The 17,776-nt window shown below is 66.7% G+C and overlaps 4 protein-coding genes across 4 annotated transcripts; 1 reads left to right on the top strand and 3 right to left on the bottom strand.

The window, feature by feature from the left end:
* The first annotated feature begins 232 nt into the window (after positions 1–232).
* On the top strand, positions 233–3,197 carry SLC25A11 (solute carrier family 25 member 11). The gene is made up of 4 exons (XM_074167849.1): positions 233–318; positions 421–520; positions 668–719; positions 1,885–3,197. Exons 1-4 carry the CDS (start codon positions 243–245, stop codon positions 2,038–2,040), a joined length of 384 nt encoding a protein of 127 aa, XP_074023950.1. The 5' UTR covers positions 233–242; the 3' UTR covers positions 2,041–3,197.
* A 1,622-nt stretch (positions 3,198–4,819) lies between these two features.
* On the bottom strand, positions 4,820–10,596 carry PSMB6 (proteasome 20S subunit beta 6). The gene is made up of 6 exons (XM_074167848.1): positions 10,488–10,596; positions 9,619–9,686; positions 8,702–8,833; positions 7,732–7,861; positions 6,350–6,494; positions 4,820–5,403 (listed from the first exon to the last, which is right to left on the bottom strand). Exons 1-6 carry the CDS (start codon positions 10,584–10,586, stop codon positions 5,267–5,269), a joined length of 711 nt encoding a protein of 236 aa, XP_074023949.1. The 5' UTR covers positions 10,587–10,596; the 3' UTR covers positions 4,820–5,266.
* Positions 10,597–11,678: 1,082 nt separating this feature from the next.
* On the bottom strand, positions 11,679–14,209 carry LOC141478905 (vitelline membrane outer layer protein 1 homolog). Its single transcript, XM_074167847.1, has 3 exons — positions 14,030–14,209; positions 13,797–13,894; positions 11,679–11,985 (listed from the first exon to the last, which is right to left on the bottom strand). Exons 1-3 carry the CDS (start codon positions 14,207–14,209, stop codon positions 11,679–11,681), a joined length of 585 nt encoding a protein of 194 aa, XP_074023948.1.
* Positions 14,210–16,360: 2,151 nt separating this feature from the next.
* MBLAC1 (metallo-beta-lactamase domain containing 1) lies at positions 16,361–17,128 on the bottom strand. The gene is made up of 2 exons (XM_074167851.1): positions 16,432–17,128; positions 16,361–16,377 (listed from the first exon to the last, which is right to left on the bottom strand). The coding sequence occupies exons 1-2, from the start codon at positions 17,126–17,128 to the stop codon at positions 16,361–16,363; spliced, it is 714 nt and encodes a 237-aa protein (XP_074023952.1).
* Positions 17,129–17,776: the final 648 nt, after the last annotated feature.

Below are 17,776 nucleotides of genomic sequence, written 5' to 3'. Positions count from 1 at the left end.
TCCCCCAATCGCCCCCTTTCACTCTGTTCCCCCCCCCCCAGGGCTATTCCTTCCCCCATCAACCTACACCCCCCGGGGCTGGATGATGGGGAGGGAGGATGGGGGGGGTCCCTGCGTTTTGGGGCGGATCGGGCAGATTTTGGGGGTTCAAGGGGGGGTTTTGGGGTACGGGGGGGTTCCCCAAACGCCCCCCCCTCACTCTTTTGCCCCCCCCCCCCCCCCCCCAGGGCTGCATCCCCACCATGGCCCGGGCCGTCGTGGTCAACGCCGCCCAGTTGGCCTCTTACTCCCAGTCCAAGCAGTTCCTCCTGGACTCGGGTGAGCCCCAAAACCCCTCGATTTCACCTCAAAAAACCTTGTCGTCTCCACACACACCCCCCCTCCCCCAAATAAATAAATTAAGGCCCCCCCCCCCCCCAGGTCATTTTCGGGACGACATCTTCTGCCACTTCTGCGCCAGTATGATCAGCGGCCTGGTCACCACCGCCGCCTCCATGCCCGTCGACATCGTTAAAACCCGGTGCGTTAATTAATTAACCCCCCCCCTTAATTAATTAATCCCCTCCCCTATTTAATTAGGCGCTTTTCTAAAGGGGGGGCACCCCAAATTGGTCAGTCACCCCCTAAATCCTTCTTTTTTGCCCCCAAATTCCTCCCCCCCCCCCAGGATCCAGAACATGAGAACGATCGATGGGAAACCCGAGTATCGCAACGGGCTGGTGAGTGGGGGGGGGGGGGATTTTGGGGGGGCCCCCCCTTTTTTTGGGGGGGGGTCCTCAATATTTGGGGGGGGGAGAGGTTTTTTGGGGGGCTCCTTAACACTTGGGGGGGGCAGAGTTTTTTTGGGGGGGGGGCCCGGTTCTTTTGGGGGGTCCTCAGCGCTTTTTGGGGGGTCAGGGGGGATTTTTGGGGGTCCCCCATTTTTGGGGGGTCCCCAATATTTTGGGGGGGGGGCAGAGGTCTTTTTGGGGGGGTCCTTAACACTTTGGAGGGGGGCAGAGGTTTTCCGGGGGGGTCCTCAGTGGGTTTTGGGGGGGAGCAATGGTTTTTGGGGGGGGTCGGGGGGGATTTGGGGGGGGGTCGGCTCGTTTTTGGGGGGCCCCCCTGTTTTTGGGGGGTCCCCGATATTTGGGGGGGGACATGGGTTTTGGGGGGGCAGAGGTTTTTCTGGGGGGGTCCTTAACAGTTCGGGGGGAGGCAGAGTTTTTGAGGGGGGGTCCCAATTCTTTTGGGGGGTCCTCAGTGCTTTCTAGGGGCTTGGGGGGATTTTTGGGGGGCCCCCCCATTTTTGGGACGGTCCCAATATTTTTGGGGGGGAGGCAGGGATCTTTTGGGGGGGTCCCTAACACTTTGGGGGGGGGCAGAGATTTTTTGGGGGGGTCCTCAGTGCTTTTTGGGGGGAGCAATGTTTTTTTGGGGGGCCGGGGGGGATTTTGGCCCTCCCCCCCCATTTTTGGGGGGGTCCCCGGTTTTTTTGGGGGTGAAGAGGCTTTTTGGGGGGGGTCCTTAACACTTTGGGGGGGTCCCCAGATTTTTGGGGGGGCTTCCCCAATTCTTTTATGGGGTGCCTCCAGTGGGTTTTGGGGGGGTTTCCCTGCTTTTTTTTTTGGGAAGGGGGAGCTTCGTTTTTGGGGAGATCCCCTCACTTGTGGGGCTCCCCCCAAGTTATGGGGTGCCCCCCCTATTTTTGGGGGCCCCCCCGACCCCCTTTTTGCCCCCCCCCCAGCACGTGCTGGTGAAGGGGGTGACCTGATTTTAGTGGGGTTCCCTGAGATCCCTTCAGTTCGGGGGGACTCCCTGCACTTGTGGGGCACCCCCCAAGTTACGGGGCGCCTCCAGGGTTGTTGGGGGGCCCCCCCTGACACCCCTCACCCCCCCCCCCAGGACGTGCTGGTGAAGGTGGTTCGCTACGAGGGGTTCTTCAGCCTCTGGAAGGGCTTCACCCCCTACTACGCCCGGCTGGGCCCCCACACGGTGCTCACCTTCATCTTCCTCGAGCAGATGAACAAGTGGTACCGGCGCCTCTTCCTCAGCGCCTGACCCACGGCGCCGTGGGGCAGACCCATAGCGGCCGGGGGGGCGGCCCTACAGCAGCCCTATGGGGCGTCTCATGGACCCTATGGGGGTCTATGGGGTGTCTTATGGGTCTATAGGGTGTCTTATGGTCCCTGTGGGGGCCGTGGGGCAGCCCCATAGCGGCCCTATGGGGGGTTTATGGGCTCTATGGGGCATCACATGGACCCTATGAGGGTCTATGGGGTGTCTCGTGATCCCTGTGGGGGCCGTGGGGCAGCCCCATAGCGGCCCTACAGGGGGTTTATGGGCCCTATACGGGGGTCTATGGGGTGTATCATGGGCCCTATAGGGGCTGGGGGGTGTCTCACAGGCCCCATAGCGGCCCTATGGGGGGTTTATGGGCCCTATAGGGGCTGGGCGGTGTCTCATGGGCGCCATAGCAGCTGTGGGGCAGCCCCATAGCGGCCCTATGGGGGTCTATGGGGTGTCTCATGGGCCTTATAGGGGCTGGGGGGTGTCTCATGGGCCCCATAGCGGCCATGGGGCAGCCCCATAGCGGCCCTATGGGAGGGTTTATGGGCCCTATGGGGGTCTATGGGGTGTCTCATGAGCCCTATAGGGGCTGGGGGGTGTCTCATGGTCTCTATGGGGGCTATGGGGCAGCCCTACAGCCCTCTGGGGGCTGGAGGGTGTGCCTATGGGGGGCTATAGGGTGTCCCAGGGTCCCTATAGGGGGCTATGGGGCAGCCCCACATCCCTATGGAGCAGCCCTGGGTCACTACGGGGGCTGTGGGGTGCCCCCCATCTCCCTATAGATCAGTTGGAGCCACTATGGGGCAGCCCCATATCCCCCTCCCTCTCCCCCAATACTCCGGGGTCACGTGCCCCACGGCGTCCTCCTCCTGCCCCACACTTGGGGGGCAGACTCCCCCCCCTCCTGCCCCACACATGTCCCTCCGCCCCCCAACCAGCCCAAGGTCAATTTTTAGGGGGGGGGGGGAAGGAATCAGTGTTTTATTGATTGTCAAGGTCAGGTGTGGGGCAGAAGCCCCCCAACCTCTGCCCCATAGCGGGCTACCCCCCCCACCCCACACCCCGCCGTGGAGCGCCCACGGCCCTAGAAAGTGCTTCGTTAATCACTCCTTGATTTAAAATAATTAAAGCAAAATCATGGTGAGAGTAAGAAGTGATGTGGTTGGGGGGCAGACCCATGGCGGGGTTAGGGGGCAGACCCATGGAGATGGGGCCTGACCCACAGCAGCTGGGGTCATGACGCACAGCGGATTTGGGGGGCTGACCTATAGCAAGTGGGGCCTGCCCCATAGCGGAGCCTCTGACCCACTGCAGGCTTGGAGGCCTGGCCCACAGAGATGGAGCCTGCCCCATAGCAGGGTTGGGGGCCTGACCCATGGCAGGGCCTACCCCATAGCGGAGCCTGACCCACTGCGGGCTTGGAGGCCTGGCCCACAAAGATGGAGCCTGCCTCATAGCAGGGTTGGGGGTCTGACCCATGGCGGGTCCTGCCCCGTAGCGTACCCTGCCCCACAGCATTCTTGAGGCTCTGCCCCACATCGGGCCAGGCCCCTTTTCCCCTCACTCACCCATAGCTGCCTCAGCTCCTTCCATGGCGGGACCAGGCCCACCATGGCCCGGGGGGCTTCGGTGGGTCTCAGTGGGTCCGGGGGGGGGGTGTCTCAGTGGGTCCGGGGTCGGGTCTCAGTGGGTCCGGGATCCCCCACGCACGACCGACCCCGAGCGGGTCCCGCCGCTGACTGAACCCTTTGGCCCCGCCCCCGTCCCCTCAGCACAGACCACGCCCCCTTCTGCACACGCCACGCCCCCTTCTGCACACGCCGCGCCCCCGACCACGCCTCTTTTGCACACGTCACTCCCCCGTGTGTGTGTGTCCTGGCCTCCCCCCGCGCATGCGCAGAGGGGCGGGGGCGAGGCCCCCGGCGCGAGGCGTTCCCGCCTTTTTCTTCCCGCCCTTTTTCGCTGAGGGGACGCGGCTGGGGGGGGGAGAGGGGTATTTTTTCCCCTGAAGGAACATCGAGGGACATTATCCCCCCCCCAAAAAAGGAGGCATCGCCTCAGGAGATGACAGGTGAGGGGACAGCAGGGGGTGAGGAGACATTTTCCCCCCTCAGAAGTGACAGGAGAAAGGACATGGAGGGACATTCCCCCCCCCCCCCCAAAGGGGGCAGGAGAGGGGGACATCGCCTCAGGAGGGGACAGGGGAAGGGGACATCGGTCTCTGGGGGGGGGTGTGTGTGTGACAGGAGATGGGGACCCCCATAATGGCAGGGGGTGGACAGGAAAGGAGACGCTGGTTGGGGTCCAGAGGTGACAGGAGAAGGGAGATGGGGGGGTGAGGGGACATTTCCCCCCCCCAAGGTGACAGGAGAGGGGACATTTGTCTCTCAGAGGGGACAGGAGAGGGGACATGGGGCTCCGGGGGGGGGACAGGAGAGGGGACATTGGGGGGAGAGGGGACATTGGTCCCCAAAGGTGACAGGAGAGGGGACATAGTGGGGGGGATGAGGGGACATTCCCCCCCCAGAAGTGACAAGAGAGAGGACGTTGGTCCCTCAGAGGGGACGGAGAAGGGGACATTGCATTTCGGGGGGAGCAGGAGAGGGGACATCAGGGGGTGAGGGGACATTCCCTCCCCCCCAGCAGTGACAAGAAAGGGTACATTGGTCTCTAGGAAGGGGATGACAAGAGAACGGAACCCCATAATGGCGGGGGGGGGGACGGACAGGAGAGGCGACACCCCCTCCCCCCAAATCCGTACAAAGGCAGTGACTTCACGGAGCCATTTATTGCCCCCCAGCCCCCCCCCACGGGGGACCCCCACCTTGGGGGGGGGGCACCCAGGGTTTCGGGTACCCCCCAAAGGGTTGGGGAACCCCTCCAAGGTCTGGGTGTCCCCTCCCAGGGCTGGGAGTCCCCACAGTTTTGGGGTGCCCCCCTCTTCCCAGGGTTTGGGTGCCTCCCCCCAAACTTGGGTGACCCCTCCCAGGTTGGGGGGTCCCACCCCAAGTCTGGGGGTGCCCCCCCCCGGGTCTGGGTGCTCCTTTCCCCAAGTGTCTGGGGTCCCCCCCAAATTTGGGTGCCCCCCCTGAGTTTGAGCCCCCCCCCAAAAGTTGGGTGCCCCCTTCCAGGGGTTTGGGGTGTCCCCCCCCCCAAGGGGTTGAGCCCCCTCCCCCAGACTTAGGGGGGGACACCCCCCGGGTTTGGGGGTGCTCTCTCAGATGAGGGGGCCACCGTCCCCCCCCGGCAGCTGGTCCCCGGCCAGTATCCGTCGCTCCACGCCGGCCCCGGTGATGGTGGCCATTCGGATCACCCCCCCGCTGGAGCCATCTCGCCCCATGGCCAGCGCCAGCCCTGGGAAGGGGGGGGGACACGGGTCAGGAGGGACCCCAACCCCCCCCCCGACACCCCAAACCCCCTTCCGAACTCACCAGGACCCCCCAAAACCCCCTGACCCCCCCCCAAACCCCATGGGACCCCTCCAAGCCCCCCCACTGGAGCCATCCCACCCCATGGCCAGCCCCTGGGGGGGGACACACACGGGTCAGGGGGACCCCAAAACCCCCCCAGGACTCCCCCAAAACTCCTGTGCCCTCCCCAACCCCCCCGTGCCCCCCATTTCCCCCCCTTACCCCCTCATGTCCCCCCAAAACCCCCATGGGACCCCCTTTAGGACCCCCCAAACCCCTCTGTGCCCCCCCCGAAACCCTCCTAAGACCCCCCAGGACCACCCCGTGGCCCCCAAAAACCCCCCTGTGCCCCCCATTTCCCCCCCTAAACCGCCCTACGTCCCCCTGAAACCCACCTGGGACCCCCTCAGGACCCTCCAAACCCCTCTGTGCCTCCCCTAAACCCCCTCATGTACCCCCAAAACCTCTCTGTGCCCCCCCAAGTCCCCCCATGTCCCCCCAAAACCCTTCCAAGACCTCCAGGGCCCCCGCAAACCCCCCCGTGACCCCCATTTCTCCCCGTAAACCCCCCCACGTCCCCCCAAAACCCCCCTGGGACCCTCTCAGGACCCTCCAAACCCCTCTGTGCCCCCCCTAAACCCCCTCATGTCCCCCCAAAACCCCTCTGTGCCCCCCCAAGTCCCCCCAAAACCCTCCTAAGACCCCCAGGGCCCCCGCAAACCCTCCCGTGATCCCCATTTCTCCCTGTAACCCCCCCCCCATCCCCCCAAAACCCCCCTGGGACCCTCTCAGGACCCTCCAAACCCCTCTGTGCCCCCCCCCCAGCCACCCCCAAAACCCCCTTGGGACCCCCCAGGACCCCCCTGTGCCCCCCAAACCCCCGGACCCACCGCGGGCCACGAAATCCTCTCCCTCTTCCCGGCTCATTCCGGGGCGGAAGGCGGAGTCCAAGAAGCCGTAGATGTAGGAGCTGCCCGACCCCCCCACGGCAAAGGGCTGGCGCAGCAGCATCCCCCCCATGGGCACCATGTAGACCTGGGGGGCAGAGGGGACGCTATGGGGCAGCCGTGGGGCAGGAGAAACCCCCCCACCACGAACACCATGTAGAGCTGAGGAGGAGGAGGAAAAAGGAGCTCTATGGGGGGTCTATGGGGAAGGGGGGGGGGGCACCCCATGGGCTCCATGTACACTTGGGGGGCAGAGGGGACGCTATGGGGCAGCCGAGAGGCAGCTATGGGGCAGAGAAAGCCCACTATAGGGCAGGGAAATAGATATTAGCATACAAAAAGAAATGTTATAGAGCTAGAACCTAAGATGCTATGGGGCAGAGGAACCCGCTATGGGGCAGAAGAACCCGCTATGGGGCAGAGGAGTCCCGCTATGGGGCAGAGAAGTGGATATTAATATATAAAAGACAACATTATAGGGCAAAGAAACGTGTCATAAGCTAGAAAACGGGATGCTATGGGGCAGAGGGGCCCACTATGGGGCAGAGGGGCGTGCTATGGGGCAGAAAGACCCCACTATGGGGCAGAGCCCCGCTATGGGGCAGAGGGGGGTGCTATGGGGCAGAAAGACCCCGCTATGGGGAAGAGAGCTGCGCTATGGGAAAGAGGAATCCTGCTATGGAGCAGAGAGGGCCCGCTATGGGGCAGAGAGATCCTGCTGTGGGGCAGAGAGCCCCGCTATGGGGCAGAGAGCCCTGCTATGGGGCAGAGGAATCCTGCTATGGAGCAGAGAGGGCCCGCTATGGGGCAGAGAGATCCTGCTGTGGGGCAGAAGGGTCCCGCTATGGGGCAGAGAGCCCTGCTATGGAGCAGAAAGACCCCGCTATGGGGAAGAGGAGTTCCGCTATGGAGCAGAGAGGGCCGGCTATGGGGCAGAAGGCCCCGCTATGGGGCAGAGAGATCCTGCTGTGCGTCAGAAGGGTCCCGCTATGGGGCAGAGAGCCTCTCTGTGGGGAAGAGGAGTCTTCTATGGGACAGAAAGACCCCACTATGGGGCAGAGAGACCCCACTATGGGGCAGAGGGGTCCTGCTGTGGGGCAGAGAGCCCCGCTATGGGGAAGAAAGACCCCGCTATGGGGCAGAGAGCCCTGCTATGGGGCAGAAAGACCCCGCTATGAGGCAGAGAGCCCTGCTATGGGGCAGAAAGACCTGCTATGGGGCAGAAAGACCCCGCTATGGGGAAGAGAGCCCTGCTATGGGGCAGAGAGCCCTGCCATGGGGCAGAGGGGTCCCGCTGTGGGGCAGAGGGGTGTCCCCCCCCTCACCTGCCCCCCGCGCCGTGGGTCCCAGCCGGCCACGATGATGCCGGCGCTGAGCTCCTCCCGGTAGCGGTAGCAGCTCTGCTGGAAGAGCCGGGCGGCCGTTCGCACCCGGGGGGGCTCCTCCAGCTCCACGCTGAGAGGGGGGGGGCGGGGTCAGTGACGTCATGGCCACGCCCCTCACGGCCACACCCTGCCCGCCCTGCCCACGCCCCCACCCACACCCTGCCCATATCCCCCTCCCCCCCAACCCATGCCCTCGTACACATTGGCCACGCCCCCTCCCTGACCACGCCCCCTCCCCGACCACACCCCCTCCCCGACCACACCCCCACCCACAGATCAGGCCACGCCCCCGTAGGAACCACGCCCCTTGCAAACACCCTGGCTGTGTTCTGGCCTTGCCCCCCCCCCAATCCTGGCCCCGCCCCCTCCCCACCTGGCCACGCCCACACCCCCCCATGACTCCCCCCCCCCCCCCGCCATTCTCTGGCCCCGCCCACACCTCCCCACTCCCCAGGCCATGCCCCCTCCCAGCCCCACCCACCCCGGCCACGCCCCCCACCACACTCTCTGGCACTGCCCCACCCACCCTTGACCCTCCCCACCCTGACCACGCCCCCTGCCCTGGCCACGCCCCCATCCGTGGCCACACCCCTCCACTGCCAGGCACTGCCCCACCCACACCCTACCCCTCGACCACGCCCCCTGCTCTGGCCACGCCCCCATCCCTGGCCTTGCCCATTTGACCCTTCCCCTACCCAGCCCACCCCCTGACCCCGCCCCCCAGCCATGGCCACACCTCCAGACCCTCTGACCACGCCCCCTGCCTTGGCCACGCCCACACCCTACCCCAGCCCACTCGACCCTGCCCCTGCCCCACACTCCCCCTGACCCTGACCCCGCCCCCCCGGCCCTGGCCCCGCCCCCCCGCCCCCGGCCCCGCCCCCCCGGCCCCGGCCCCGCCCCCTGGCACCTGTGGAAGCCCAGCTGGTAGCCCACGGCGTCGGCCACGGCCTGGGTGTCGGCGGCCGAGCCCGAGCGGCAGCAGAAGATGAGGTCGTGGACGGGGGTCAGCTTGTCCGTCACCCGATTGGCCACATACGATCTGCCCCCGGTGACGTCATCGTGAGGCCACGCCCCCCCTCCCGCCCTTCCCCCCGCCCTCCCCAAGACCCACCCCCAGGGGTTTGGGGGGGGGGGGGGGAAATGGGGACAGCTGGGACCCCTCCCTTGTGGTGACGTCACCGTGACGTCACCCGCACTGTCCCCCTGACGTCACCTGTGACATCACGGTGATGTCACGGCAGAGACCACACCCCCCCCCAGGACCTGCCCGGGGTTGGGGGGTGGGACAAGATGGACACTCCTCCCCCCCCCCTTGTGGTGACATCACAGTGACATCATAAGTGACATCACAGGGACGTCGTGGTGACATCACGAGGAGGGAGGGGCTGGGGACACACCCCCTCACCCCCCCCCCCCCCCGCTATGTTGACATCGTAGTGACATCACGGTGATGTCACGGGAGGTGACATTACGGTGACACGAGAGGTGACGGCGTGGTGATGTCACCGGTGACATCACAGGCGACACGAGACACCAAGGGAGGGGGTGGGGACGACGGGTGGGCACCCCCCAGTGTGGGTCTGAGTTAACGTCATAGTGACATCACGATGACATCACAGGTGACATCACGGCGACGTCCCGAGGATGGGTCGACGCCCCCTGGTGACATCACGACGCCCACGTGACACGGTAACACGCCCCTCCCCACCCCCAGTGACCCCTCCCCCTTCCCCACCCCCCTCAGGGCTGGGGACACACACCCACCCCCCTCCCCCCCCCCGGTGACATCACGGTGACGTCACGGTGACATCACGGCGCCCTCACCCGGTGGTGGTGCGGGAGTCGGCCCCGATGACCACGCCCCCGTCGAACTCCACGGCCATGATGGTGGTCTGGGGGGGGAAGGGGGGAGATGGGGGGCTCTGCCCCATAGCGACCCCCCACTGCCCCATAGACTGCCCCATAGCGACCGCCCCCCCGCCCCATGGCGACCCCCCACTGCCCCATAGACTGCCCCATAGCGACCGCCCACTGCCCCATGGCGACCCCCCACTGCCCCATAGACTGCCCCATAGCGACCCCCCACTGCCCCATGGCGACCCCCCACTGCCCCATAGACCGCCCCATAGCGACCGCCCCCCTGCCCCATGGCGACCCCCCACTGCCCCATAGACTGCCCCATAGCAACCCCCCCCACCCCATGGCGACCCCCCACTGCCCCATAGACTGCCCCATAGCGACCGCCCCCCTGCCCCATGGCGACCCCCCACTGCCCCATAGACTGCCCCATAGCGACCCCCCCCACCCCATGGCGACCCCCCACTGCCCCATAGACTGCCCCATAGCGACCCCCCCCACCCCATGGTGACCCCCCACTGCCCCACTGACTGCCCCATAGCAACCTCCCTGCCCCGTAGCGACCCCCCCTGTCCCATAGCGACCCCCCACTGCCCCACAGAGCCCCCCAGCCCCATAAGTCCCCCTCCAGCCCTCCATGGGGGTCTCTCTGCCCCATAGCGCCCCCCAGCCCCACAACCTCCCCCTCTAGCCCATCACGGGGGTCTCTCTGCCCCATAAGTGCCCCCCCCCATGGGGGTCCTTCTGCCCCATAGCGCCCCCCAGCCCCACAGCTCCCCCTCCCCAGCTCCCCATGGGGGTCCCTCTGCCCCATAGCGCCCCCCAGCCCCACTCACGCCGGTGCTGACGGGCTCCCGGCCCCACTCCTGCCCCACCGCGGGCCCGGGCCCGGCCCAAGGCTCCGCCGCGGCCGCTCGCACCGTCACCGCCGCCATCTTTCCCCCCCCCCCCCTCCGGGCTTTACGACACCTGCGCGACGCTTTTTACGACAGCGTGACGGGCGCGACGACACGCCACTGCCGCGCTTTACGGCAGCGTGGCAGGTACGACGGCGTGACCGCCGCGCTTTACGGCAGGGGAGGGCGCTACCGACCCCTCCGACCGTCTCCGGGAGCCGTCAGTCTCTCCCAGTCCCTTCCAGTACCCCCCAGTCCCTCCCAGTCTCCGCCCAGTAACCCCCAGTCTCTCTCAGTTCCCCCCATGTCCCCCAGTACCTCCCAGTCCCCCCCATAACCTCCCACTCCCCCCCAGTACCTCCCAGTGCCCCCCAGAGTCTCCCAGTAACGCCCAGTCCCTCTTAGTTCCCCCCATGCCCCCCAGTAACCTCCCAGTCCCTTCCAGTACCCCCCAGTGCCCCCCAGTCCCTCCCAGTAACCCCCAGTCTCTCCCAGTTTCCCCCAGTACCTCCCAGTTCCCCCCTCCCAGTGTCCCCCAGTAACATCCCCGTGCCCCCCGGTGTCACCCAGTAACCACCCCCAGACCCCTCTAATCCCTTCCAGTGCCCCCCAGTACCCCCCCCCCAGTCCCTCCCAGTCCCCCCAAAGGGCCCCCCAACAATGAGAGGACACCAGCTTGTTACCCACCGAGTTTAATGAGGGGGGGCCCACAAGGAGGGGGGGGGCAGGGGTCAATGGGGGTCATGGGGGGGACATGGGGGTCCCAGGGGGGACAGTGGGGGGGGACAGGGGTCATGGGGGGACACGAGGGGCCGTGGGGGGGGGACATGGGGGGGGAGACATGGGGGGGTCAGGGGTCAGTGGGGGTCATGGGGGGGACATGGAGGTCCTAGGGGGACAGTGGAGGGGGACAGGGGTCATGGGGGGGGACACGAGGGGCCGTGGGGAGGGGACATGGGGGGGTCAGGGGTCAGTGGGGGTCATGGGGGGCCACCAGGGTGACCCGGGGGGGTGACACTGGGGGGGGGACAGGGGTCAATGTGGGTCATGGGAGGACATTGGGGGGGCCCCCCCCCCGTGTCGTGTCCCCCCTCCCTCACTGTGTCCGTCCTCCCCCCCCCGTTGTCCCCCTCAGGGGCAGCAGAAGAGGAGGACGCTGTTGAGGCCGGTGTCGTCCCCCCCCCGCTGGGGGGGCTCCAGGCGGGTGCGGATCCCGCACACCCCCCCCGCCGCGGGGGCGCTGCAGGGGAGGCTCCAGTTGCCCCACGCCCCCCCGTGGCCCCCGGGCCCCCCCAGGGAGGAGCCGTCGGAGCAGAGCCCGTGCAGGTCGGTGGCCGCCGTGTCGTCCCATATCCCCCGGGGGGGCTCCACCCGCAGCCGAAAGGCCACCAGGACCCCCCCGATGGGACAGGACACCCCCGGGAGCCAGGAGCCGCGCCTGGGGGGGGGAGAGCGCAAAATGGCGGCCTTTAATGGCAGGGGGCGTGGTCACACCTCCGGAGGGCGTGGTCAGACCTTAGGGGGCGTGGTCGCGAGGGGGTGTGGTCATGAAGGGGCATGGTCATGGGGAAGGGTGGGAGGGGGTCTGGGTGGGGGCGTGGTCACACCCGGGGGGCGTGGTTACACCCCGAGGGGCGTGGTCACACCTCCGGGGGGTGTGGTCGTGAGGGGGTGTGGTCGTGAAGGGGCGTGGTCACGGGGATGGGTGGGAGGGGGTCCGGATGGGGGCGTGGTTACACCCCGAGGGGCGTGGTTACACCTCCGGGGGTGTGGTCGTGAGGGGGTGTGGTCGTGAAGGGGCGTGGTCACGGGGATGGGTGGGAGTGGGTCTGGATGGGGGCGTGGTCACACCCGGGGGCATGGTCGCGAGGGGGTGTGGTCACGAGGGGGCAAGTGGGTCTGGATGGGGGCGTGGTCAGACCCCGGGGGGGCGTGGTCGTGAGGGGGTGTGGTCATGAGGGGGCGTGGTCATGAGGGGGCGTGGTCACAGGGAAGGGGGGTCCGGATGGGGGCATGGTCACACCCGGGGGGGCGTGGTCGTGAGGGGGCGTGGTCACATGGGGGCGTGGTCATGGAGGAAGGGGGATGTGGGGGATATGGGGGGGCAGTGGCTGGGGGGCGTGGTCACCCTGGGGGGCGTGGTCACAGAGGGGGTGGAGATGCAGAGGGGACAGGGGCACAGACAGGGACCTCATGGCCCCCCCCCCGCCCCACATGTCCCCCCCCCACGGCCACCTCCCTGCCCCATAGAAGGACCCCATGTCCCCCCCCCGCCCCACATCCTCCCCGTGTCCCCCCCCTGCCCCACATAGACCCCCATGTCCCCCCCGCAGCCACCACCCTCACCCCATAGAAGGAGCCCACGTCCCCCCCTGCCCCACACGTGTCCCCCCCCCCGACTCACTGCCCCTCACTAGAGGTCACAGCCCCCCCCTGCCCCACATGTCCCCCCCCCACGGCCACCTCCCTGCCCCACAGAAGGACCCCACTTCCCCCCCTGCCCCACACGTCCCCCCCCATGGCCACCTCCCTGCCCCACAGAAGGACCCCATGGCCCCCCCCTGCCCCACATCCTCCCCGTGTCCCCCCACCGCCCCACACAGACCCCCATGTCCCCCCCCACGGCCACCACCCTCACCCCATAGAAGGACCCCATGCCCCACACATCCCCCACCCCACATGTGTCCCCCCCGCCCCCAACTCACAGCCCCTCGCTGGAGGTCACAGCCCCCCCTGCCCCACATGTCCCCCCCATGGCCACCTCCCTGCCCCACATGTCCCCCCCTGCCCCACATAGACCCCCATGTCCCCCCCCATGGCCACCTCCCTGCCCCACAGAAGGACCCCACGGCCCCCCCCTGCCCCACACATCCCCCCCCCCTGCCCCACATCCTCCCCGTGTCCCCCCCCCTGCCCCACATAGACCCCCATGTACCCCCCCACAGCCACTACCCTCACCCCATAAAAGGACCCCACATCCCCCCCTGCCCCACACGTGTCCCCCCCTGACTCACTGCCCCTCACTAGAGGTCACAGCCCCCCCCTGCCCCACATGTCCCCCCCATGGCCACCTCCCTGCCCCACAGAAGGACCCCACGGCCCCCCCCTGCCCCACACATCCCCCACCGCCCCACACAGACCGCCATGTCCCCCCCCACGGCCACTACCCTCACCCCATAGAAGGACCCCCCGCCCCACACGTCCCGTCCCCACCCCACACATGTCCCCCCCCCCCGCCCCCCGACTCACGGCCCCTCGCTGGAGGTGACGGCCCCCCCCCTGGCGCAGAGCAGCCGCACCCCGTTGAGGCCGGTGTCGTCCCCGAAGAAACCCTTGTGGGGCTCCACCTTGGGGACCCCCAGAGAGAGAGAGGGGGGACACACACACGTGTCACCCCCCCAGGTACGTCCCCCACCCCCCCTTGTCCGTGTCCCCGTCCCGTGTGTCCCCCCCCCCACCCCCCCCTTCCCGAAATGTCCCACCTTCAGCTGGAACCCGGTGGCGTAGGAGCCTTTGGGACAAAACTCGGGGTCCCCCCAGTCCCCCCAGGGCCCCCCGTTGTCCACGGAGAGGGTGGTGACGGTGACGCTTTTGTCCCACCCCCAAACCGGGGCCACCACCAGGGCCACCAGGGCCACCAAGGGCTGCGGGGACCGAGCCATGGCTGGGGCTCCTCGGTGTCACCTTCTCCCCCCTCCCCCCCCTTTTATAACCCCCCCCGGGGGATGGGGGACACAAAGTCCTGGAGGTGGCCCCAAGGGTGGTCCCTGTGTCCCACTGGGAGGGACTGGGAGGAACTGGGATGGGACTGGTCGGGGGGGGTGGGGAATATCTCCTACGGGGTGGCGCCACGTCCCTGAGATGCCACCACCAACCCTGAGGTGCCACCAACCTCTGGCCCGTCCCAGGGGGGCCTGGGGACAACGTCCTGGGGGACATCGCGGTGACAAAGTGACGTCGGGCACCTCCACCCCCCGTCCCTGAGCTCCCATTGGCTCCTTGTCCCCAGGTCCCTCCCCTGTCCCCTGGGGACGTCCCCAAGGGTCCTCATTCCTTGGGGACATCGCTGGGGTCTCCTTGTCCCCCAAGGGGTGTCCCCAAGGGGTATCTTGGTGTCCCCAGGTCCCTCCTGACGTCCCCGAGGAGTACCTTGATGTCCCCAAGGGGTCTCTCATGGTTTGGTGGCATCTCCAGAGGTTCCATCTCCATGGGGTTGTCCCCAGGTCCCTGCTGATGTCCCCACGGAGTCTATTGATGTCCCCAACGGGTCTCTCATGACTTGGGGACATCTCCAGCCCCACTGTCCTCCTTCTTGGGGACATCTCCAGGGGTTCCACCTCCCCTGAGGTTGTCCCCAGGTCCCTGTTGATGTCCCCACAGAGTCTATTGATGTCCCCAAGGGGTCTCTCATGGTTTGGTGGCATCTCCAGGGGTTCCATCTCCATTGGGGGTGTCCCCAAGTCCCTCCTGATGTCCCCACGGGGGTCTCTCATGACTTGGGGACGTCTCCAGCCCCATCGTCCTTCTCCTTGGAGACATCTCCAGGGGTCCCATCTCCACTGGGATTGTCCCCAGGTGCCTCTTGATGTCCCCAAGTCCCTCCTGATGTCCCCAAGGAGTCTCCTGATGTCCCAAGGGGTCTCTTGTGGCTTGGTGGCATCTCCAGGGGTTCCATCTCCATTGGGAGTGTCCCCAGGTCCCTCCTGATGTCCCCAAGGAGTCCGTTGATGTCCCCAAGGAGTCTCCTGATGTCCCCAAGGGGTTTCTTGATGTCCCCAAGTCCCTCTTGATGTCACCAGGGGTCTCTCATGGTTTGGAGACATCTCCAGCCCCATTGTCCTCCTCCTTGGTGACATCTCCAAGGGTCCCTCCTCCATTGGGGGTGTCCCCAGGTCCCTCCTGATGTCCGCAAGGAGTCTCTTGATGTCCCCAAGGAGTCTCCTGATGTCCCTAAGGAGTCTCCTGATGTCCCCAAGTGCCTCTTGATGTCCCCAAGGGGTTTCTTGATGTCCCCAAGTCCTCTTGATGTCCCCAAGGGGTCTCTCATGGTTTGGCGACATCTCCAACCCCATTGTCCTCCTCCTTGGTGGCATCTCCAGGGGTTCCACCTCCATTGGGGGTGTCCCCAGGTCCCTCTTGATGTCTCCAAGGAGTCTTTTGATGTCCCCAAGTCCCTCTTGATGTCCCCAGGTCCCTCTTGATGTCCCCAAGGGGTTTCTTGATGTCCCCAAGGAGTCTCCTGATGTCCCCAAGGGTTCTCTCATGCTTTGGTGGCATCTCCAAGGCTTCCATCACCCTTGGACTCGTCCCTATGTCCCTCCTGATGTCCCTAAGGAGCCTCCTGATGTCCCCAAGTCCCTCTTGACGTCCCCAAGTCCCTCTTGATGTCCCCAAGGGGTCTCTCATGGTTTGGGGACATCTCCAACCCCATTGTCCTCCTCCTTGGTGGCATCTCCAAGGGTCCCTCCCCCATTGGGGGTGTCCCCAGGTCCCTCCTGATGTCCGCAAGGAGTCCGTTGATGTCCCCAAGGAGTCTCCTGATGTCCCCAAGTCCCTCTTGATGTCCCCGGGTCCCTCCCGATGTCCCCAAGGGTTCTCTCATGCTTTGGTGGCATCTCCAAGGCTTCCATCACCCTTGGACTCGTCCCCATGTCCCTCCTGATGTCCCTAAGTCCCTCTTGATGTCCCCAAGGGGTCTCTCATGGTTTGGGGACATCTCCAACCCCATTGTCCTCCTCCTTGGTGGCATCTCCAGGGGTTCCACCTCCATTGGGGGTGTCCCCAGGTCCCTCCCGATGTCCCCAAGGGTTCTCTCATGCTTTGGTGGCATCTCCAAGGCTTCCATCGCCCTTGGACTTGTCCCCACGACGTCCCTCGTGGCCACCTCCGGTGGTGGCCCCTTCTTCCTCCTCCTCCTCCTCCTCCTCCTCCCCCCACTCCTTGATGACGCGGAATGGTGGCCCGTGCCCCGGCACGATGACGTCGGCCATGGCCACCACTCGCCGCCGGCTCCTCTCCTGCTCCCGGGGGTCCTCGCTCAGCGCCTCCCACTCCCCCTCGTCCCCCTCCCTCTCGAACAAGTCCCCGGCCACCACCACCGTCCCCAGGGAGGTAGCCCTGGCCACCAGGCTGACGTGGCTCCTTGTGTGACCCGGGGTGGCCACCACTTCCAGGTGACCGGGGTCCAGGACGTAAGGTCGCCCCTCGGCCAACCCGTTGGGGACGTAGCGGCCGGCCCCGCGACACACATCGTAGCCCAGCACCAGGGTGGCCGCCGGGAAGAGGTTGAGGTTGCCCACGTGGTCGGAGTGGCCGTGGGTACAAACCAGGTGGGTGACGTCTTCTGGGGACACCCCCCGGGACCCCAACTTTTCCAAGAGGCTGGGGCCGCCCCAGGGCCCCCCCGTGTCCACCAGAGCGGTGACGGGGCCCCCCCCGGCTACCAAAGTGACGGTGCCGTCGGCCCGCAGGGTGCCGTCGGGGTGGGGGCGGCTGTAGCCCTCCTGCAGCACCCACAGGCTGTAGGGGACCCCCCCGATCGCCCCCAGACCCAGGGGGGCCGTGCGGAAACCGCGGGGCATCGGGGGGGGGGGGGGGGCACGCAGGGGTTTGGGGGGGGGTCAGAGAAGGGTTTGGGGGGGTCACGGGGGGGAGTGGGGGGGTCAGAGAAGGGTTTGGGGGGTCAGAGAAGGGTTTGGGGGGGTCAGAGAAGGGATTGGGGGGTCACAGGGGGGAGTGGGGGGGTCAGAGAAGGGTTTGGGGGGGTCACGGGGGGAGGGGGGGGTCAAGGAGGGGGTTTGAGGGGGGTTTGGGGGGGTCAGAGAAGGGATTGGGGGGTCACGGGGGGGAGTGGGGGGGTCAGAGAAGGGTTTGGGGGGGTCACGGAAGGGATTGGGGGGGGTTTGGGGGGGTCACGGAGGGGATTGGGGGGGTCACAGGGGGGAGTGGGGGGGGTCACAGGGGTTTGGGGGGTCAAGGAGGGAGTTTGAGGGGGGTTTGGGGGGGTCACAGAGGGGTTTGGGGGGGTCAGAGAAGGGTTTGGGGGGTCACAGGGGGGAGTGGGGGGGTCACAGGGGGGAGTGGGGGGGTCAGAGAAGGGTTTGGGGGGTCACAGGGGGGAGTGGGGGGGTCACAGGGGGTTTGGGGGGCCAAGGAGGGGGTTTGAGGGGGGTTTGGGGGGGGTCACAGGGGGTTTGGGGGGGTCAGAGAAGGGTTTGGGGGGTCACAGG

Source organism: Numenius arquata, unplaced genomic scaffold (assembly GCF_964106895.1).
Source record: "Numenius arquata unplaced genomic scaffold, bNumArq3.hap1.1 HAP1_SCAFFOLD_1473, whole genome shotgun sequence".
Lineage (NCBI taxonomy): Eukaryota > Metazoa > Chordata > Aves > Charadriiformes > Scolopacidae > Numenius > Numenius arquata.
This window is presented reverse-complemented; position numbering and strand designations above follow the sequence as displayed.